The sequence below is a fragment of the Caretta caretta genome, chromosome 7 (assembly GCF_965140235.1).
Source record: "Caretta caretta isolate rCarCar2 chromosome 7, rCarCar1.hap1, whole genome shotgun sequence".
NCBI lineage: Eukaryota > Metazoa > Chordata > Testudines > Cheloniidae > Caretta > Caretta caretta.
Window position 1 is genome coordinate 103,776,027 of NC_134212.1, and position 23,322 is coordinate 103,799,348.

Genomic DNA, 23,322 nt, shown 5'->3' on the forward strand with positions numbered 1-23,322 from the left:
GGGGCCATTCTGTTTCTCGCAAAGCCACCCCCTTTGTTGATTTTAATTCCCTGTAAGTCAACTCTGTAAGCCATGTTGTCAGTCGCCCCTCCCTCTGCCAGAGCAATGGCAAACAATCGTTTTGCGCCCTTTTCCCTGGATTGCCCAAGCAGGAGCAGACGCCATAGTACAGCAAGCATGGAGACTGTTCAGCTCACCGCAGCAGTTATGACCATTGTAAACACCTCGCACATTATCGTGCAGTGTATGCAGAAGCAGCACCCAAAAAACCAGGCAAGGAGGCGACAGCAGCCCAGTGGTGAGGGCATGAACACACTTTTCTCTAAAACCACGTTCCCCCGCAATTTGGAGATCATGGTGTGAATGGAGCAGGCTCATGCCATGGACCACTGATTCTGGGCCCGGGAAACAAGCACAGCGTGGTGGGACCGCATAGTGTTGCAGGTCTGGGATGATTCCCAGTGGCTGTGAAACTTTTGCATGCATAAGGGCACTTTCATGGAACTTTTGTGACATGCTTTCCCCTGCCCTGAAGCGCAAGAATACCAAGATGAGAGCAATTTGGAGTGGGCAAACCTACTGTGGGGGTTGCTGTAATGCAAGTAGCCAATGCAGTCATTGAGCTGCTGCTATCAAAGCTAGTGACTCTGGGAAATGTGCAGGTCATACTAGATGGCTTTGCTTCAATGGGATTCCCTAACTGTGATGGGGCTATAGACAGAACGCATATCCCTATCTTGAGACCGGACCACCAGGGCAGCCAGTACATAAACCGCAAGGGGTACTTTTCAATGGTGCTGCAAGCAGAGGTGGATCACAAGGAACGATTCACCGACATCAACGTGGGATGGCCGGGAAAGGTTCATGACGCTCCCGTCTTCAGGAACTCTGGTCTGTTTAAACAGCTGCAGGAAGGGATTTACTTAACATCCCCAACAGTTATTTTCTGGTCTGGGGAAATGCCTATAGTTATTCTTGGGGACCCAGCCTACCCCCTAATGCCCTGGCTCATGAAACCATACACAGGCAACCTGGACAGTAGTAAGGAGCTGTTCAACTATAGGACAGAGCAAGTGCAGAATGGTGGTAGAGTGTGCATTTGGACGTTTAAAGGGTCGCTGGCGCAGTTTACTGATTCGCTCAGACCTCAGCAAAACCAATATTCCCGTTGTTATTGCTGCTCGCTGTGTGCTCCACAATCTCTGTGAGAGTAAGGGGGAGACGTTTATGGTGGGGTGGGAGGTTGATGCAAATCGCCTGGCCGCTGAATATGTGCAGCCAGACACCAGGGCAGTTAGAAGAGCACAGCAGGAAGCAGTGCGCATCAGAGAAGCTTTGAAAACCAGTTTCATGACTGGCCAGGGTACTATGTGACACTTCTGTTTGTTTCTCCTTGATGAAAACCCAGCCTCTTGGTTGACTCTAATTCTCTGTAAGCCACCTGCCCTCCTGCCTTCGATCACAGCTTGCTTGCAAAGGAAATAAAGTCACTATCATTTAAAAAAATGTATTCTTTCTTAATTGATTATAAAACTAGGGAGATAACTCACAAGGTAGCCCGGGTGGGGTGTGGGAGGAGGGTAGGAGGGAAGGAAAAGGCTACTTTAAAACTTGTTGAATTTCAGCCTTCTGTCGCTTGGGCTGTCCACTGGAGTGGAGTGGCTGGGTGCCCGGAGCCTCCCCCCACCCCCCGCACCCCGCGTTCTTGGGCGTCTGGGTGAGGAGGCTATGGAACTTGGGGAGGACGGAGGGTAGTTAAGCAGAGGCTGCAGTGGCAGTTTGTGATCCTGCTGCCGTTCATGAACCTCCACCAGACGCCAGAGCACGTCCATTTTATCCCGCAGTAGCCCCAGCGTTTCCTCATGCCTCCTCTGGTCTTCCTGCTGTCACCTCTCCTCACGTTCATCGGCCACCATCCTGTACTCTGATATTGTGTCCCTCCACACAGCTCTGTTGGTGCCGGACGACTGCATGAGCTCAGAGAACGTTTTATCACGCATGTGTTTTTTTCGTGCCTTATCTGAGATAGCCTTTGGGACGGAGGAGGGAGGCTTGAAACATTTGTAGCCGCTGGAGGAAAAAAAGGGAGTGAAGTATTTAAAAAGATATATTTTACAGAACAATGGCTATACTCTTTCACAGTGAACAACGCTATTCACATTACATAGCACATGTGATTTTGGTACAAGGTCGCATTTTGCATCTAATATTGAGTGCTTGCGGCTTTGGTGTTAGAGATCATACAAGCAGGGCCAGACAACAAAATTTGGCTTGCAGGCGGCCATGGTAAGTCGTAGTCTTTCAGCTTCTGCAACCTTCATAACAGCAGCCCCCTCCTTTTCAATACCAAGCAAAGCCTGTTGAGTTGGCCATTTAGTGCTGCAGTTTTCCTGTTGACGTGCAACAGCAGAAACCAAACTAACCTCCTCCCTTCATCCAATTTTCTGGGATGACCACTTTTCCCCTCACCCCACTGCCTGGCTGGTATCAGGGAAGATCCCTGCTAGCCAAACGCAAACAGCTCAGCGCCAATAGCCGCCCACCCCACCGCGTGGCTAACTGCAGGGAGGATTTCTTTTCAGCCACAGGCAAACAGCCCAGTAGGAACGGGCACCTCTGAATGTTCCCTTAATCAAATTCCCCTATTTCAACCAGGTTACCATGAACGATATCACTCTCCTGAAGATAACGGAGAGAGATAAAAAAAGGATGTTGCTTGAATGCCAGCAAACACCGGGACCATACGCTGCCAGGTTTTGTCATGTAATGATACCAGATTACTTGCTACTAGCATGGCGTGGTAAAGTGTCCTACCATGCAGGACGGAATAAGGCTGCTCTCCCCAGAAACCTTCTGCAAAGGCTTTTAGAGTACTTCCAGGAGAGCTTCATGGAGTTGCCCCTGGAGGATTTCTGCTCCATCCCCAGACACGTTAACAGACTTTTCCAGTAGCAGTACTGGCCACGAATGCATCCCAAGTCCTCAGGGCTACTTAATCATTAAAAAATGCTTGCTTTTATAACAACATGTATTATATTTTAAAAGGTACACTCACCAGAGGTCCCTTCTCTGGCTTCGTTGGGTTGGGAAGGTATTTCAGTCAAGGTGATAAAAAGATCCTGGCTGTCGGGGAGAATGGTGTGCTGTGTGCTCTCTCCAAGCTCCTCCTCATCCTCATCTTCCCCATCTGCAAAATTCTCAGCCATGGCAGAGAGTACCCCATCATCAGAGACCACGGACAGGGGTGGGGTAGTGGTGGTGGCCCCCCCTAGAATTGCATGCAGCTCAGCGTAGAAGCAGCATGTCTGGCGCTCTGTCCCAGAGCATCAGTTTGATTCTTTGGTTTTCTAGTACGCTTGTCTGAGCTCCTTAAGTTTCACCCGGCACTGTGTTGCATCCCTGATGTAGCCTCAGTCCCTCATGGCGTCTGAGATTTTTTGAAATGTTTTGGCATTTCGTCTTTTGGAATGTAGTTCTGATAGCATGGATTCCTCTCCCCATACAGCAGTCAGATCCAGTACCTCCCGTTTGGTTCATGCTGGGGCTCTTTTTTGATTCTGGGACTGCATGGTCACCTGTGCTGATGAGCTCGCCTGGCGAAACAGGAAATGAGATTCAAAAGTTCCCGGGGCTTTTCCTGTACACTTGGCTAGTGCATCCGAGTTCAGAGTGCTGTCCAGAGCGGCCACAATGGTGCACTGTGGGACAGCTCCCAGAGGCCAATACCTTCGAATTGCGTCCACACTACCTCAAATTCGACCTGGCGATGTCAACTTCAGTGCTAATCCCCTCACTGGGGAGGAGTACAGAAATCAGTTTTAAGAGCCCTTTATGTCGAAAAAATGGCTTTGTTGTGTGCACGGGTGCAGGGTTAATTCGGATTTAAGGCTGCTAAATCCGACATAGACCAAGCCTAAGATGCCATATGCTGCTTTCTTTGCAAGCCTTCTTGGTTTTGAATCTTGTACTTCAAATTCATCTGAGACAGACTGAACTCCAGGAGGCTGGGCTCTTAACTTTTTCCATGTCATGGGAAGCACTGTGCACATGTGGAACACTTAACAAACAATATAGCTTGGTTTACTGAAAAGTATTCTATTTCAAATTTTTTATAGTCTTTCCCTCTCGCTGAATTCTGAAATGCTCAATCCAAAAAGAACCAGAATTCTGTTCTTTCACTGACCCTGATTCAGAATTCCTTTTTCAATCACAAACAAACTGCAAACAGGAATGGGCAACACTTTCCTCATCAGAATATATTTATATTGTATGGAATACACGCATTTTATTTATTTAAAAATATAGAAATAAAATATGTGTATTCCATACAAGGAAACTAAGCATAGATCCTGCTTGTTAAAATGCACTATAACACTTCTGACCCCAAACAAATCAGTGGCAAAATTTTATTTTCAAAACTCCACTTGTCACAGTTCATTGTGGTGAACAGGCAGGATATTGAAATATACAAGACTCCTGTCTGAGTGCATTAGAGTAGGATTCTTGTGCATTTCAGTATCCATTCTGCATACAAATCAGGCTCACATTACTTTTGTTTTAATCACCCCAAACACTCATGTTTGCCTTATTTAATCATACTGAAGTCTGTGGGACTAATTGTATAAGGCGAGGAGGGTTTGGTCTGAGAACAAGGCAGAGAGTCAGTGCCATGAGCATGTATAAAACTGAAACTTGAGAGTTAAGAATTGTCCTGGTTTTAGTATAGAGCCATCTAGCAGAGAACCAAAATTTGAATATTAGCCATGTTACAGCACTGTGATTTGAGGAACAAATAGACTTTCCAGAATCGGGACAGTAGGGTGAACAAAAGTTGTTATTAAAGTTGTTAAAAAAAGTAATTAATTGGAAGGTTAAAAAAATGTATATGCTGATTAATCATGCTATTAAACAATAATAGAATACCATTTATTTAAATATTTTTGGATGTTTTCATATTTTCAAATATATTGATTTCAATTACAACACAGAATACAAAGTGTACAGTGCTCACTTTATATTTATTTGTGATTACAAATATTTGCACTCTAAAAAAACAAAAAAAGTATTTTTCAATTCACTTCATAAAAGTACTGTAGTGCAATCTTTTTCATGAAAGCGCAATTTACAAATTGAAGTTTTTTTTTTGTTCCATAACTGCGCTCAAAAACAAATCAATGTAAAACTTTAGAACCTACAAGTCCACTCAGTCCTACTTCTTGTTCAGCCAATCGCTAAGACAAACAAGTTTGTTTACATATTTGGGAAATAATGCTGCCCACTTCTTGTTTACAAGGTCACCTGAAAGTGAAAACAGACATTCTCATGGCACTGTTGTAGCTGGAGTCGCAAGATATTTACGTGCCAGATGCAGTAAAGATTTGAATGTCCCTTCGTGCTTCAGCCACCATTCCAAAGGACAGGCGTCCATGCTGATGCTCTATAACGATTCAAAGTAGTGTAGACGGATGCATGTTCATTTTCATCATCATGAATCAGATGCTACCAGCAGAAGTTTGATTTTCCTTTTTGGTGGTTTGAGTTCTATAGTTTCCTCATTGGAGTGTTGCTCTTTTAAGACTTCTGAAAGCATGCACCATGCCTCGTCCCTCTCAGATTTTGGAAAGCACTTCAGATTCTTAAACCTTGGGTTGAGTGCTGCAGCTATCTTTAGAAATCTCACATCGGTACCTTCTTTGTGTTTTGTCAAATTTGCAGTGAAAGTGTTCTTAAAATGAACAACATGCTGGGTCATCATCCAAGACTGCTATAACATGAAATACATTGCAGAATGCAGGTATAAAACAGAGCAGGAGACATACAGTTTCTCCCCACAGAAGTTCAGTCACAAATTTAATTAAAACATTATTTTTTTTTAACGAGCGTCACCAGCATGGAAGCATGTCCTCTGGAGTGGTGGCCGAAGCATAAAGGGATTGTACTGTAGTACTTGTATGAGGTGAATTGAAATATACAATTTCTTTTATCATTTTTACAGTACAAATATTTGTAATAAAAATAATATAAAGTGAACACGGTACACTGTGTTTTAACTGAAATCAATATGTTTGAAAATGTAGAAAAACATCCAAAATATTTAATATCAATTGGTATTCTACTGTTTAACAGTGCGATTAAAACTGCAATTAATTGCAATTATTTCTTTTGAGTTAATTGCGTGAATTAACTGCGATTAATTGACAGCCCTAATTTTTTGGCATGTGTTAACTTCGAAAAAGTTTCATGCAATCTCGTGCAAGAGAGATCATTTTGTAATTTAATGACATGATACGAGAACTGAAAAGTTATATAGCTATTACACCAATATATAAACCATATGTGTTAGAAAGACAAGTTCAGTTTTGAAATATTTGACTTAACTATGCTTTTCACTTTCAGTCTGTGCCAAACATGTGCTTGAATGACTGATGGAGTCATATGGTTCCCTGAATAAAGCACTTTATTGTGCACAGTCTTGGAGCCTTCCAACTGTTGTATTACAGAAGCTGGGAGATTAAGATGATCCAATGTCTTAGGGGGCATGTTCCACAATGAACATTTTATTTTTGTGTAAGGATATTTTCCCCCCCTCTTTTAAACTGTCACTGGTTTGTTCAGCTGGCTTGTCAGTGACACTGACCACAGTGACCTTCAGCTTAGAAGAGTAGCATACTTTAAAGCTTTCATTCCCACGTTCATGTTAATTTTTTTAACATATATTTTCCACAAAATTTATGGGACTGTTTTGGGGGCTGTTCTCTTTTGCAGACTATTTCATTAACTAAAGTTAAATTTAGGAAGAGCAAGTGGTGACATGAAATAGTTCTTAGAATTAGAAAACTGAAATATTGAAGGGTACGTTTTTAATGCTGCTTAGTTAAAGGGATCAGTAAGACTTAAACTCCTATTTCTCATCTGAGCAGTCAAATCTCATGAAACTGAGCAGTGTGAAAGATCAAGTGGACATGCTACAAAACCATACGCAGCTTAGTTCAAAGTTGGCAGACCTGTCAACTTAGAGAGAGGATCTTTTTTGATTAGAAGCAGAAGGAACAGAAAATTAAATTCAGAAGTGCATGGAGTCCATCTCTCTACTGCTTGTCCTCAGGCTCATCAAAGGCGTTTGACTTTTTTTTCCCTCTTCTTCAAAATTTTATACAAAAGTAGTTATTTTGCAGGGGGAAGGAAAGAGTTGTTGGTTTGCAATGCTTAAATGCCTTGGGGAATGGGTGAGAGAATTTTACAAGTTAATACAATTCTGTGTGTAGTAGATGGGATTATTTTTAATGTGTCTGAATACTGTTAGTAGGGTAATGGGAAGTACCTCAGCAGACTGGTAGGTCTCTATTGTTTGAGCCAGGTAAACAGTGTGTGTTTGGGCTGGTGGTTAGAACAAAATACTAGATGAGTTGTAATCCAAGCCAAACTACCAATCATTTGACTCTTACTTGTGCCTCTGAAACCGGCCAAGACAAATATGCGCAAGAATTCTTACAATACAGTACAACAAAATAGTGTCCAGTGGATCCTCTCTCTCAGAGCCTTTGAAGCTGATCTGTGAAATACTCTTCATATCTGTCATGGTGACCTTTTGGTTCTTATTTCAAGACACAGTGAAATTTTTATGTATATACACTTAATGCACTCTATGACTTAGGGATATTTTACAAATGGCACAACATTTTACTAAGCATAGTGCTAATAGTAACGTTGTGATCACAAATCCTGGTGCCGAGTCCTTTCTTATGTACCATGGACTGTGTTCTGCCTTAATATCAGGAAAGCATAAAATCTACACAGCGAATATGAAAAGGCTGAGTCATCTTCTCAAGCACAAAAACCATAAGGACCTTATTCTGATCTCACCAGAATAAACTGTGCAATTCCATTGAAGTCAGTGAAGTTATAAGCAGTGCAAGTGAGATCAGAATCAGGCTCTTAATTATCAAAGGGTGTCATAAATATAAAGGGAAGGGTAAACCCCTTTGAAATCCCTCCTGGCCAGGGGAAAGCTCCTCTCACCTGTAAAGGGTTAAGAAGCTAAAGGTAACCTCGCTGGCACCTGACCAAAATGACCAATGAGGAGACAAGATACTTTCAGAAGCTGGGAGGAGGGAGAGAAACAAAGGGTCTGTGTGTCTGTCTATATTCTGTCTTTGCCGGGGATAGACCAGGAATGGAGTCTTAGAACTTTTAGTAAGTAATCTAGCTAGGTACGTGTTAGATTATGATTTCTTTAAATGGCTGAGAAAAGAACTGTGCTGAATAGAATAACTATTTCTGTCTGTGTATCTTTTTTGTAACTTAAGGTTTTGCCTAGAGGGGTTCTCTATGTTTTGAATCTAATTACCCTGTAAGGTATCTACCATCCTGATTTTACAGGGGGGTTTCTTTATTTCTATTTACTTCTATTTCTATTAAAAGTCTTCTTGTAAGAAAACTGAATGTTTTTTCATTGTTCTCAGATCCAAGGGTTTGGGTCTGTGGTCACCTATGCAAATTGGTGAGGCTTTTTATCCAACATTTCCCAGGAAAGGGGGGGTGCCTGTGTTGGGAGGATTGTTCGTTGTTCTTAAGATCCAAAGGTCTGGGTCTGTAGTCACCTAGGCAAATTGGTGAGGCTTTTTACCAAACCTTGTCCAGGAAGTGGGGTGCAAGGTTTTGGGAAGTATTTTGGGGGGAAAGACGTGTCCAAACAGCTCTTCCCCAGTAACCAGTATTAGTTTGGTGGTGGTAGCAGCCAATCCAAGGACAAAGGGTGGAATATTTTGTACCTTGGGGAAGTTTTGACCTAAGCTGGTAAAGATAAGCTTAGGAGGTTTTTCATGCAGGTCCCCACATCTGTACCCTAGAGTTCAGAGTGGGGGAGGAAGCTTGACATGGTGGCATAGTGGTGGGATTAACCTGAAATCCTTTTGAGATCAATTTGAGATTTTTTGAACTTGAAATACAGATTTTAAAAAGGAATTTTTTTTTTCCTTTGGAGCTGCTAGAAAAGCAGCTTGTTTTCTCTCTGCTTTGGAGCCAGAGCTGAGACAAAAGGGGATTATCTTTGTGAATTGCAGGTTTTCTTTGCCTGGAGGCAGGGTACTTAACTCCTGCAGGGAAATTCACAGTCTTCCAACCCAGACTTTTTTTTTTTCCCTAAAAGTGAATAGGGAGGGGGGTGTTCTACCCCTTTGCCTGGAGACAAAAGTGGCAAGGTTTTTTTTTTTTAGGATTTTGATTTTTTTGTTTTACAAGGAGCACAGGTTTGAAAAGGAAATTTTTTTTTCCTTTGGGCTGCTGGTAAGCAGGTTTCCAAGTAGTTGGAGGTTTTTTGCTTTGATTTGGGCCCAGAGCAGAGACAAGGGAATTGTCTTTTTCTGTAGGCTGACAATCACTATCAGAGAATAGGTATTCTATTTCAGCACAGCAAAATTTTACAGCCAAGTTTTGTTTATTTCTAAACCTTGGGTGTAAGGTTAGTTAAAACAGAGAGGTTAGAATGACAAAATCCACGGCTCGACACAAGCTGGAATTAGCCAGATTTCAGGCTGCGGAAAGACAAAGGGAACATGAAAGACAGATAGAACTCATGCGGCTGAAGAAGGAGGAGAAGGAACAAGAAAGGGAGGCAGCGAGAGAGGCAGAACAACACCAAGCGGCTGCTCACAGGAGAGCTATGGAAGCAAGGGACAAAGAACTGGAGGAGAAGGAAAAAGAGAGGAAGTATGTGGCGGAGATGGAGAAGATAAAGGCTCAGCAGAATATCCCAACAAACCCTAGTAATCCTTCTCCAAGTACCACTTCCCATCCCAAAAAGTTCCCCACCTACAAGGCAGGCGATGATACTGAGGCCTTCCTAGAAAACTTCGAAAGGGCCTGCCTTGGGTACAACATCTCTACTGACCAATACATGGTAGAGCTGAGGCCGCAGCTCAGTAGACCCTTAGCTGAGGTGGCAGCTGAAATGCCTAAAGAACACATGAACAAGTATGAACTGTTTAAATCCCAGGCGAGAGTCAGAATGGGGATAACACCCGAGCAGTCTCGTCGGAGGTTCAGAGCCCTAAGGTGGAAACCAGACGTGTCATTTACCCGACATGCCTACCACATTGTGAAACATTGGGATGCCTGGATATCAGGAGCAAGTGTTGAATCTCCAGTAAATTTGCCCTTCCTAATGCAAATGGAACAATTCTTAGAGGGGGTTCCTGAGGAAATAGAAAGATACATCCTAGATGGGAAGCCCAAAACTGTAATCGAGGCAGGAGAGATTGGAGCCAGATGGGTGGAGGTGGCAGAGAAGAAGAAAACTGGTCGCAGTTGGAGTGGAGACCAGAAGGGACAACCCCAGACCACACCCTATTACCGGGGGCCGCCCAAAGCCCCACCTACCTCCCAAAGAACCCTCCAGACCCCTTATCGTCCCACCACCCCATTCTCCAGCAACCCACCTCGCCCCAGTGACCCGTCAGCTGGACGATGTTTTAAATGTAACGAGCTGGGGCATGTAAAGGCCAACTGCCCCAAGAACCCCAACAGATTACAGTTCATTGCACCGGAATCACACCAGAGGTCCACAGGCCCAGATACGTCCCAGATACCCTTGGAGCGGAGGGAAACTGTGAGTGTGGGCGGGAAGAAGGTCACCGCGTGGAGGGACACCGGAGCACAAGTGTCAGCTATCCATGCTTCCTTAGTGGACCCCAATTTAATCAACCAAGAGATCCAAGTGACGATTCAACCCTTCAAGTCCAACTCTTTCGATTTGCCTACAGCCAAGTTGCCTGTCCAGTACAAGGGCTGGTCAGGAACGTGGACTTTCGCAGTCTATGATGATTATCCCACCGCTAACACCATGTCAAGGTTCCTCCCCCTCTCTGAACTCTGGGGTACAGATGTGGGGACCTGCATGAAAAACCTCCTAAGCTTATCTTTACCAGCTTAGGTCAAAATTTCCCCAAGGTACAAAATATTCCACCCTTTGTCCTTGGATTGGCCACTACCACCACCAAACTAATACTGGTTACTGGGGAAGAGCTGTTTGGACGCGTCTTTCCCCCCAAAATACTTCCCAAAACCTTGCACCCCACTTCCTGGACAAGGTTTGGTAAAAAGCCTCACCAATTTGCCTAGGTGACTACAGACCCAGACCCTTGGATCTTAAGAACAATGAACAATCCTCCCAACACTGGCACCCCCCCTTTCCTGGGAAATGTTGGATAAAAAGCCTCACCAATTTGCATAGGTGACCACAGACCCAAACCCTTGGATCTGAGAACAATGAAAAAACATTCAGTTTTCTTACAAGAAGACTTTTAATAGAAATAGAAGTAAATAGAAATAAAGAAATCCCCCTGTAAAATCAGGATGGTAGATACCTTACAGGGTAATTAGATTCAAAACATAGAGAACCCCTCTAGGCAAAACCTTAAGTTACAAAAAAGATACACAGACAGAAATAGTTATTCTATTCAGCACAGTTCTTTTCTCAGCCATTTAAAGAAATCATAATCTAACACATACCTAGCTAGATTACTTACTAAAAGTTCTAAGACTCCATTCCTGGTCTATCCCCGGCAAAGAAAGAATATAGACAGACACACAGACCCTTTGTTTCTCTCCCTCCTCCCAGCTTTTGAAAGTATCTTGTCTCCTCATTGGTCATTTTGGTCAGGTGCCAGCGAGGTTACCTTTAGCTTCTTAACCCTTTACAGGTGAGAGGAGCTTTCCCCTGGCCAGGAGGGATTTCAAAGGGGTTTACCCTTCCCTTTATATTTATGACAAAGGGTGACTCTATTCTGAAAGGTGACTGTATAAAAATGGCTCCTCTTTACTAATCAGAACTTTTTCCCTTGTGTATTCAGGATCATATCTGCTCACTTCTGTGATTAAAATAACATTTTACTAGTTTCTACACTTGTCAGCCCTGGAGAGCCAATAGGATAGGGAACATAACTGGAGACCAAGCCAGACATGTAGAGCAGGCTGGGCTGAGTTGTGAAGGACCATGAAGGTGAGGGCAAGAAATTTAAAATTTCTTCTCATGGTCAAGGGGAATCCAGTGAAGCAATTTGAACTGTGGGAGGAGTGACAAGGTGTAACTGATAGACAAGGACATGGTTTTGTTTGTAACATTTTGAAGTATTGGAGGAGAGTGAACTTGGTATCTGGGAGGCAAGAGAGAGAGAGGTTGCAGTAGTCAAGTGGGAGATGACATGGAGGGTGGACCAGTGTTTTACCTTTGAGTGTGGAAAGGAATATTGTGGAAAAAGTAGCAACAATATTCATGCATGTGTGAGACGAGGGAGAGGTCAAAGATGACGCTGTGTTTGTGAGCCTAAGAGACAAGGAGGATGGTGGTGACAGGGATTGGGAATAAAAGTAAGTTGCATTTTGGTCATATTGCGCATGCGCTGACAGTGGCTGTCCAAGGTAATACCTGTTAGAGAGGTGTGGCTCTGAGTGCAGAAGAACAGGACAGGCTCAGAGAGGTAGACTTTTATCTCTATGTTGACAGCTCACTATAGTAGAAACCATGGGAGCAGGTGAAGTCTCCAAGGAGTAAGATGTAGAGTGGGGAAAAGGAAGAAGCAGGGAGAGAACCCTGTATTACTTTTATGGAGAAAGGAGAGGGAAGATGAGGAAAAGCTAACAAAGGAAGCAGTAAAAGAGGTAAGAGAAGTAGAGAGAGAGAGAGAAAACAGTGAGGGGACTGGATTACAGAAGCAAAAGGAAAACAAGGTGTTCTAAAAGCATATGTGATCAACAGCACTTCAGTAGAATGTGAAAGAAGTAGAGGACTTGAGACTTAGCCCTGGTCCGCACTCCATAGTTAGGTGGACATAAGGCAGCTTATGTCGACCTAACGGTTTCGGTGTACACACCACAGCCTTGCTCCCGCCAGCGTAAGTGCCCTACTACACTGTTATAATAACTCTGCCTCCACAAGAGGCATAGGGCTTATGTCAGTATAGTTAGGGTGACGCAGTGTCCATGTAGACACTGTGTTACTTACATGGGTTGTTGGCTGTCATTCATATCAATTTCATGGCTCCATGCTGGAGTCCTTACCAGGGCTCTATTACATCAATGCATACTACATTTGTGAATCTTTTCCACATTCTAATCACCTTGCTCAGATCTGTATGCGAAGGCTGGATTTGGCTGTGAAATGTTCTGGGATAACTTTATATGAATGATTCTATATAAAAATAACCTGTGTTGGAGTCTATAAAATACTATAGGCCTGATCTTCATGACCCATCCACCAGTTTAACTCCACTGATGTTGGGAGAGAAGAATACAGTCCTTTGTCTAGAACTGTTACAGGTTCTGGTTTTGTGTTGGCCGGATTAAGATCCGGAGTGTATTGTTTTCTACCTTTAGTGGAAATACCTTGCCTGATGCATCCTAGTACTGCAACTTAGCCTTTTTCACAGCTGCCTCACGTTGGTGGCTCATAAGCATCCTGTGATCAACCCATATACCCAAGTCTTTCTCCTCACATAAATCCCCAGCTTACACCAAAAATTCTTGTTGTTAGTCCGTAAGTGCGTGACTTTGCAGTTCTAAATTTCATCCTGTTTCTATTACTCCAGTTTTCAAGGTCCTCCAGATCTTCTTGTATTTATTGCGGTCCTCCTCTGTATTGGCTATATATCCCAATTTTGTGTCATTCTCAAATTTTATTAGCAGAGTCTCACTTTTTATGCCAAGGTCACTAATGAAAATGTTAAATGAGACTGTTCCCAAGAAAGATCCCTTAGGAATTCCACTAGTAATCTCTCTCCAGCCGAACAGTTCACCTTTCAGTGTGGCCAGTTGTAGTCTCCCCTTTAACCAGTTCCTTATCCACCTTTCAGTTCTCCTCTTAATCCCCATCTTCTCCAATTTAGCTAATAATTTCCCATGTGAAACTATATGAAATGACTCTGGTATCATCCCATGTTGAGCCATGCCTAGATTCTCTTTAATCTTCACCCCATCCTCTGTGTTTAGCAGTCTCCTGAGTCTCATTCCAGTGCCTTAATCATAAAATCATTTTCCCGCACTTGAGTGGAGTTAACTTCTGTTTTAACCTGACAACATGGCAGTAAAACCAGGCTCAATATGTGTGGGTTGAGAAGGCAATTAATAGATTAAGGAGAAAAGCAGGTAAATCCATAAAAACCAGACACGTCTCATGAAATTTTTTTTCTATTCAAGCTGGCTAATGACTTTTGTTACTCTTATACACAGATTCTCTAATTAGTCCACTCATGGTGAAATCAGCACCAAATGTTAATTGAGCTCAAATTGATTTAGTTGGTGTTGTTCCCGCTTTGAGCAGCGGATTGGACTAGATGACCTCCTGAGGTCTCTTCCAACCCTAATATTCTATGATTCTGTGATTCAAATACACATTGGGCCGCCTTTTCCCTTTAGGAGGAAAATCATGGCTCATTGCCTTTATTTCAGATACCCTGGAGGGAGCCCTCGCAGTGGAATCGGGGGTTCTACTGTGGAGGAATGTAGGCAGGATTCTGGGGTCCCATACTGGTGGGCCTCATTCTATGTGGTGAGGATTCCCTGGTGTTCATTACTATGGTGGAGGCTGAGGGAGGAGAACTGCTTCAGCCATCTAATGCTTCCTCCAATTAGCTCTGCTTCACCACCAGCATATCTGTCCAGTGTCCAGCTCAGCGACTCAGGCTGGACACTGATATGGGATTGCATGGCTGTGTCTGAGGGCGAAATAGGGTCCACCGTTCGAAGCTGTATTTCTGTGTTCCTTTTCCTTCTGTTCATTGACTCTAGACACCCTTTCTTTCAGGCTTCTTTTGACTGCTTGACTTCTGTTTGCATTCCCCCTTTTTAATTGGATTGTTATGGACTCTCTTTTAATTTCTTACTATTTACTTATCTCTCCACCAGACACCCTACCATATATCTATATCCCTTTATTCAGAATAGGCACCATAGCTCCTTTTCATATCCACACCTTTTCTCATCATATTAATACCTCCTCTCTCTCTATTTTCTTCATTATCCTTTTTTTGTCTCTCCAGGTCATACTTTAAAGCATTGCAGTCAAAGTCTCATTTTAACTCTTTCTCTTTTTAGCCTGCAGCCTACTTAACTTTTATTTCCTGGAGTGTTTACATTTTTTATCAGTTATACACTGCTGTACCACTGAGCAATGAGTGGGTATGTAGATTTGTAGTGAAAGCATTGCATTGACAGGTGTACTCTGTTTGTACAATATTTCAAGAATAGGAACTACTTGTGAGGGACAAAGGTAGCTGTTTCTCTTCCTTCACCTGTATGCAGCTGTGTAAAGGATAGACCAAATTTTAGAGACTTTGCAAAGTACAGAGAAATGATACTGCAGCTAGAGGTGCTCCATATCCTAAAGAGGGGGCATGGCTGGATGGTGTGAGGCAGGAGTGTAATAAGAACCTTGACTTTCTTCCCTCCCTCCCCCCCCCATGCCACTTGGGAACCATCCCATCCTATATAAATTAAGATTTATTTTTAACACCAATCCAGAGCCTGTGACAGGGATTTTTAGAGCTGTTCTCTTTGACAAGCATAATACCATTAGTATTTTTGGATAGAAAAATGCCCAGTAAATTATGTTACATGCAGATGGCTTTTTTTATTTTTTGACACTGTAATATGAACCTAAGTAATCTGACTGTGTAGGTAGAGCATTAACTCAGTTAGGGCTTATGTTCTCTCTCTCTGATATTTTCTTCACTGATGTGCATCCTGGACATGTAGGGATTCTAAATACTTTGTAACTTGCTTGCGTGTTTAGATAGAGGAGTTTGAGACCGCTAAGATAAGTGAGTATTAAGGCTTTTGGTGAACAAATTTCATATTAACTTGTTAAGTGGAGCACAACTGCAGATTTCCACATGGAGAAGGATAACATGGGGTAGATTAAAAGGTATTTGGGGAATAATAAAAAGTCTAGGATTAAAATTGCTAAACCCTTTATGCACAATAAACTTGGAGGCTTCAGTAACGTAAAACTGTATCATTATGTCTGTGCAATGACTCAAATGCTCAAACTATGAGGACCAACTGACTCAGCCAAAGAAATGGAAAGAACATAAGAGGAAATCTGTGATCATCATCTATCTTTTAGGAACTAATACTATGTAACAAGCATAGTAGGAAGCTTAAATTACCCAAGAGAAATCGGGGATCTGGTTACACAGAAGAGAAACCCTATCTACATTTTTATGTACATGGTAGGTCTGATCATGCGAACATGCAGCTGAAGGGCAATGATCCATCTCCCTGTTAACTTCTTACCTTGAATATGGAATAATAATCCTGATAAAATCTGAGCTATACTAGCTCATCCTCTTTCACGTCCCTCTTTAAGGCTCCCCTTAGCCATGAGGTCTGCAGAACCCAATTTGTTGATTGTGGCTAGACAGACCAGCTATTTCACTTGCCCTTCTTTCCTTCTCCTACCCCAAATTTAAAGACACAAAAAATAAGTACAGTATAAGTAACTAACAAAACAGGGTCAATGCTTTACCAGGTTCATTGCTCCTCATGTTGTATCTCCATGTCCTGCCCTTTGTCTGTGTCTTTAGACTGTAAGCCTTTTAGAGTAGGGATTGTCTCTTTTCTGTGTTTGTACAACATCCAGCACAACAGGGCCTCAAAACTGATCAGGAGCTTTGAACGCTACCGTAATACAAATATTTACTATACTACCTCTGTGTCATATTAAATAGAGGCTACTGTTATTAATTAATACTCTACTTTGCAGTATGGAGTAGGGGTGCAAATATTATGGGATGGCACCAGGGCTACACATCTCGTTTTAAGATTGGGGGGGTTTCAACTGCTCACAAGCTACTGTTGCTCTTGTTCTGCTACCTTGAGCCACTGAGTCCTCCTTTTCACTCTCCCATCCAGCCTCTATTTTCATTGCATTTTTTACAGAAGTGCAAAGTTTGCTGAAAAGTAGAAATAGCCTTAACAGCCAGAGGGTTCTGTCTCCTGTTCTCTTAGAATTCTATGAGGATTTTGCCATTGATTTCAATGGAAAGAAGAATCTGCCCGTTATGTTTTCATATTTCATTCTTCCTTGAACTTACTGTGTTTTGAAATATTCTGCCAAGTCACCTTAATAAGGATTATGTTGTCATATCCTATTTCCTACTAACACAAAACTTTTTTTTCCTATCCCAGGAGAGAATGTGGCCAGTAAATTGGAATCCTCCAGGCAACAGATGTCAAAGACCCAGTCAGAACATTATGAGATAATAATTCCCTACATTTTGAATGGAGAACAATGGAAACCAATAAATGGCACTGATTCAAAGGTTAGTTTTCATTTTTCTAACTATTATAGTACAACATTGTGCAATGACTGAAAGACTTTACATGAAATCAAATGACTATATACGTCACCAATAAAATGTCTGCCAGCTAGACATGATTATTTGCCTGATTTGAATGAAATCTTTAAAAAAAAAAAAAAAAGTGAGATCTTTGAGTGGTTAAAATGAACATTTGCCTCAATTCAAAGTGACATTTTATTTTTGATAGAAAAAAGTTAAATTTCAAGAAACCTCTCTCGGAATACTGTGGCTAACATTAATTGCTTGAAATCTATTGACAAGTTTTGACAAACATTTGTGGGTTTTTTGTTCTTCAGATAGGAATCTGGGAAAGAAAACACAGGGATAACTTTGGAAGGGAAGGAGTTTGAGAGGTCGCTTAGGGAAATGGAAGATTTTAGGAAGGTTAGGGAAGATTTTTTTGTAAAAGGCAAGACTGGGCTTAGTAAAAAGTCAGTGTATGCAACTGACTATATGCTACTTTTACGCACCCGCTCCCTTACAAATCCTGAGACCATTTACCCCTGGAGTAACTTGGAACATATATGTAGCTACTCTGTGACAAGGACTGCTCCCTGTTGCTTACCGTAATGTTGCTTGTTAGAGCTAGCTCAAGACATTGCGTATCGCCCATAGAGAAATTTCCACCTAGTCATGCTGCTCAAGGAGCAGCTAAGGGAAGGAATTCTGACCTGAGTCACAGTTGCTCCCTGCTTTCCTGCCTTGCTTCAGGGGGGAAATCTGCAACTGGCTATAACCAGTTAGATTGCTTCCTCCTTAGTGGTGGCTCAGATCTGGTGGTCAGCACTGTAGAGGAAGGTGGAGCCAAGCAACTACCCATTCCCAGCCCCACCCAATTTCACTCCCCTACATGGTAGAGGAGGACCAGCCCCACTGAGCTTTCTCTCCCCTCTCATGCACATATTGGTGATGTTGGACTACACAAAGGAGTAAGAGGACATTTTTATGCTCCCTTAGTCTTCTGCATGAGCATATAGATCAAGTGCCCAGCTTGCTCCCTAACTTTTGTATGCAAATTTTTGTTTTGTTCCAGTTCACTTTTTGAATTATTCCAAAAGTCATGTATGAAAAAAATGTGTAAAATTAAACAGAAGCTTAGCACACAAAAAAAGCAGAGTTGTCTTGTAATTTAAAAACCTTTTACAGCGAAATGGTATTAAATTACCTTAAGAGTTCTCCTTTTGAGGGATACTGCTTTTGAGTTGTGCTAACTAGCAATTGACAGAAGTGGCTGTGAAGAGATTTTAAAGCAATGGACGAGACTTCTTTTAAAAAAAAATTCATATTTAAATTTTGCTTCCTTTTTTTTACCCCCTAAATTGGAAAGAAAGAATAGTCGTATCGTTTTTGAATTTGAATGTCTGTCCTGACAAGACTGATGATGTTGTGAATCTATAAAAACATGTGAAATATTATGAGAGAGAACTGGGATGGCTTTGTCCTAAATGTATGTGCAAGTCTATTTTTAGAACATTTAATTGGAAGCAGATGTTCTCCTTGTAGAATACTTTAGGCTGCTGTAGTTTTCTGAAAGGGTTACAATTGAGTACCTTTTATGTAAGTAATGATAATGATTTATATCATTAATTTGTTTCCCAGATTTGCTTGCAGTTTAAGATGAACATTAGAAAAGATTTGTGGTTTGGTAGACAGATCCATTTGCTGTGTCAGCACTTCTTAAAAATATTTCTCTTCCATGGAAACTGTTATAAATTAAATACATAAGTGCAGATCAAGCTGTGGGAAGAACAACAATGTTATGCTGGTTGAGGGAGAAAAATTATGAAGAGCTTTTCATGTTATTGATCAAAAGCAGGAAAGTTAAACAATGTGTTGGAAGTTAAATAAGATCCTTTGTTCTTTACTTCTTTTGAAAGTGTGCCACCATTTTTGTTTTGTTTTACTGTATATGCTAAGTGAGAGGTAACCAGGGGAGTTACACTGTTGTAGAAAATATAGAAAGGTAAACAATTCAGTCATTGCGTGTGTGTAATGCTGATGTATTAGTTACTTGGGTATGTACTTCAAAATAGATAATTACACTCCACTCTATTCACCCAGGCAGTAATCTACTTTGATCTCAAAAACTTTAAGGTAGGTTGATCCTGCTTATCACTTGTATGGGAGACCATTGAATTAAACACACAGAATTGTGTTGGTCATTCAGTAGATCACAGTAGCTCTGCCCCCTCAAGGAAGATTCTCTTCTCAATTATTCCAGTGCTTGGTGGAGCTACGCCTGATTTACATTGGAGTATCTGAGATCAGAATCTGGTCCTGAATTAATACTGAAGCAGTGTCTCATGCAAGGGTCCACCCATGCAGAATAACCAGCAGAAGTGGGGCAATAGTGCCCAGTCTTGCTTAACTGAAATCAGTTACTCTGTCATTGACGGTAGTAGGATTGGGACTCAAACTCTCAGCAACCAAAATTGTTAACCTTCTTAATTGCAGCCTATTTTTTATAAACATAACTGACGCATGAACTTTCAAGGATACTTAACAATATGGGAAGTTCAGGGAGAAATTACCAGCCATTTTCAAGCAAGAGGGGATTAAAATAAGTGGTAGGGGAAAAAACAAAAATTTCAAATCAGGATAATTTGAAATGACCTATAATTCAGAATTAGTCCAGTGATTTTTTTTTTCAAACTGTGCAGAAACAAAGAAGAATCTTTATAGTGGAAGTTGGAACGTTACTATGGAAACGGTACTGCTTCTCTGTAAAATATGTGTGTATGTATATATATTAAACATACATATCCACACCCACAAGCTAACTTATCACTTTATTTAAAAAAATAACCTAGGCATCTTTGACATAAGTTATAGAGAGACGTATATCTGTGATTGTGAATATACAACTCTATATTTGTGATTGTTAGAGAGCCCCAATGTTGTTTGCAGTATTGTTGTAGCTGTGTTGATCCCAAGATATTAGAGAGACAAGGTGGGTGAGGTAATATCTTTTATTGGACCAACTTCTGAAGTTAGTCCAATAAAAGATATTACCTCACCCACTTTGTGTCTCTAAAGATTCACAAGGCATTTTTGGTAAGAGTAGAGTTGTTAGCCCCAGTGTTCTGACTAACCTCCAGTTTGGGTGTTTAATTATGCCCAACTAAATTCCTTTCTTAGTTTTAAGTAGATATAGTATTTAATTTCTTGTGCTGCCTTAGGACCCAGTCCTGCAAACACTTTACTCCCAGGAGTAGTGTCTACTATTGTGAGTAATCCAGTTGTCTTCAGTGGAACTACTTATGAGTAAGGTTATTCATGTGTGTGCTTGCAGAATCAGGCTCCTAAACAGTTGTGTGGCATTGCTGTGTGCTTTTAAGCAGCTGCCACATTACACTGAGATATGGCTGCTTTTTAGTGTTTAGTGAAATTATTCCTAAATATGTGTGTATTAAAGAAGGTGCTGATAGTGGTATTATATTGTAAGGCTGAATTCCAGCTTCCGTTCGAACTCCCCGTTTTTACTTGTTCATAACTTTCCCTAACAAATCCATTTTAGTGCTGACATTTTCCATGCTTGGTCTCAACCCAAGGTGTTAGCAAAATCATTTCAGGCGCTTTTGTTATTCAAGTGAAGAAAAAAATACTCTTTCCCCAGTTGCTCCAGGCTGAATTTTTTCTTCAAATCCGTTTTGAGACTTAAAAATCAAGCCAATTTTGATGAAAGTTGTGCCAATAACTTTATAGTGCACAGTAGGACTTTTAAAATAAGAACGTTAAGGGACCATCTGCTTGGCCTCAACCTTCAGTCCTATACCTGGGGTAATAACACTCTACCGGTTAAGTATGTAGGCCAGATCACTCAATCACAAGGAATTGAGAAAGTCAGGTAATTATGCCTGAGTTAAAAATGGCTCTAATTGGAGCTGGGGCCGGGGCCAGAGCAAGGGTCAGGAGCCTGCCGAGCCTATCATTACCACAGGGGAGAGAATTGCCAGGCCATCGTCAGGCTAGTTTACTAGCTCTGCTGCTGAAGCAAGTGGATCATGTAAATCTCCAAAGCCAGTAAGGTGCAAGTGGGTGGTGGGAAGGAAAAAGCCCTAACTAGTGGGAACAGAATGAATGTAAAGAAGGCAAAGTGCATGAACAGGCAGTATTGTGAGTGGTTCTTCATGGTTTTGTTTGTATGGGTGGTCCACATCAGGATGTGCATACACCGGGCTTCTGGATCAGAGATTTTTTTTTTTTTTTTTTTTTTGGTCAGCAGTGTCCGTGGGTCTACACCTGTGCCCAATGCATCCTCCGACTCTGGAATGAGGGTATAGAGCAGTGGTTCTCAACCTGCGGCCCATGGGTCGCTTACGGCCCAATCAGTACACAGCTGCTGCCCATGTGACAATCTCAGGGCTCTTCAAGTAGTATTGGATGTGGCCTACACAATGGTAAATAGGTTGAGAACCACTGGTATAGAGGGAGGGGCGGACCCCTCCCTCTGCAGCTCAAGACAGAGTATTGTGGTGTCTGCGAGTTAGCTACACGGCTTACTTTGTTTTATTCTTTTATTTACTAGTATTCCTTTTTGTTTAGTTTTATTGCTTTTTGTTTTTTAGCAGAAGCTTGTGCTTTTAGGAGCTTTCCCCCCTCCCCACCCCTTTTCTGTGCCGTCAGGTCCTCCTTGCCCTTGGTCCCTGTTTTGTTTGCAGCCTTTCCGGCACAGGTTATGCCAAAATCCCTGGGTTTAACAGCGGGTCTTCTTCCCTTAGTGACAGGCATTCCAGCTGCCTTGGAGAGCCCCACATCCCATCTAAGTTCCAGTTTCAAGAGCAGATTTACAAAGCTGAGGGAATATAGATTCAAGCCACTTCTTATGGAATGTTCCCTAAGACCTGTTGGGTCCATCACCACCTAACTCTCTGGTATATTGGCCTCAGCCACTCATAGTACTCCAATGATTTCTCCAGCCCTGGTAAGCAGAGGCCATGGGGCAGCTTCAGACACTTCAAAATCTCCTAAAAGGAAAAGACCCAATTTCCTAGAGGCAGACTCTAAAAGAAGGGAAAAAACCCACCTCTATGGCCAGGGAACAAGGAGACCTTGCATCCTGGTGCCGAGATACCAGTACTTGCAAAAAAGATGTCTGCCATGCTTCACACTGAAAAGTCTTCTGGAAAGCAGGTCTGCATGGCACTGTTGTTGGTGCCAGGATCAGAGCCCTGCAAGCACAAGGACTTCAAGCGCTCCTCAGAGAAATTACCTTTGACCCAGGCTTTGGTACCATCTTCCTTGGGTCCTGGTCACAAAGAGTATAAGAGAAGATTCTTCTCTACCATCTCTGGTTCTGCTTGATGTTTTCCTGAACGTTGTTCAACATGAAATTATAGCAAGTTACATATGGCACAATGATCTTGCCAATTCCAACACCAAACCTCTGTGAGGCCAGTAGGACCACCCAGAAAGAGGTCCAAATTCCTAGTAAGGGGACCTCATCTACAGTCACCTCCCAGTCAATGATGATTTTGACCTGTTGGTTGGGGGTTATGAATCTGGATCTCATGCTGCACACAACCACCCTCCTTCCACCCTATGGAAATAGTTTCTCCCATTTCCTACCTACCTGAGAGCTCATTACTTCAGACAGATGGATCCTAGAAGGGATATTCCATCCAATTCAGCTGCATACCCCCTCCTTCCCTCCCTCTGTTCCTATTTAGGGACCCTTCTCACAAGGGTCTCCTAAGGCAGAGGGTAAATCTTTCCTGCTTCTGGAAGTAATTGAAGCCATTCTCCCCAACCCGATCAGAAAAGGGTTCTGCTTCTGGTACTTCTTGGATCCCAAAATAAAAGGAAGCTGGAGACCTCAGCACTCTGAATACCTTTATCCTTGCCAAAGTTACCATCCTGAACCTTTATGTAACACTAATTCCATCTTTAGATCCGGGCTACTGGTTCGCCCAGTCCTCCAGGGTGCATACTTTCATATAGCTATGCACCCATCTCATTGGCATGGATC

General features: G+C 42.1%; 1 protein-coding gene across 2 annotated transcripts in view; it reads left to right on the forward strand.

Moving 5' to 3' along the window:
- The window catches only part of ADAM12 (ADAM metallopeptidase domain 12), a 358,074-nt gene that overhangs the window by 27,744 nt on the left and 307,008 nt on the right, over nucleotides 1-23,322 (forward strand). For both annotated transcript variants that reach the window (XM_048856240.2, XM_048856241.2), the window contains one exon: nucleotides 17,182-17,315. In XM_048856240.2, coding sequence (XP_048712197.1) covers nucleotides 17,182-17,315 — 134 coding nt within the window. The remainder of the gene's footprint in view (nucleotides 1-17,181; nucleotides 17,316-23,322) is intronic.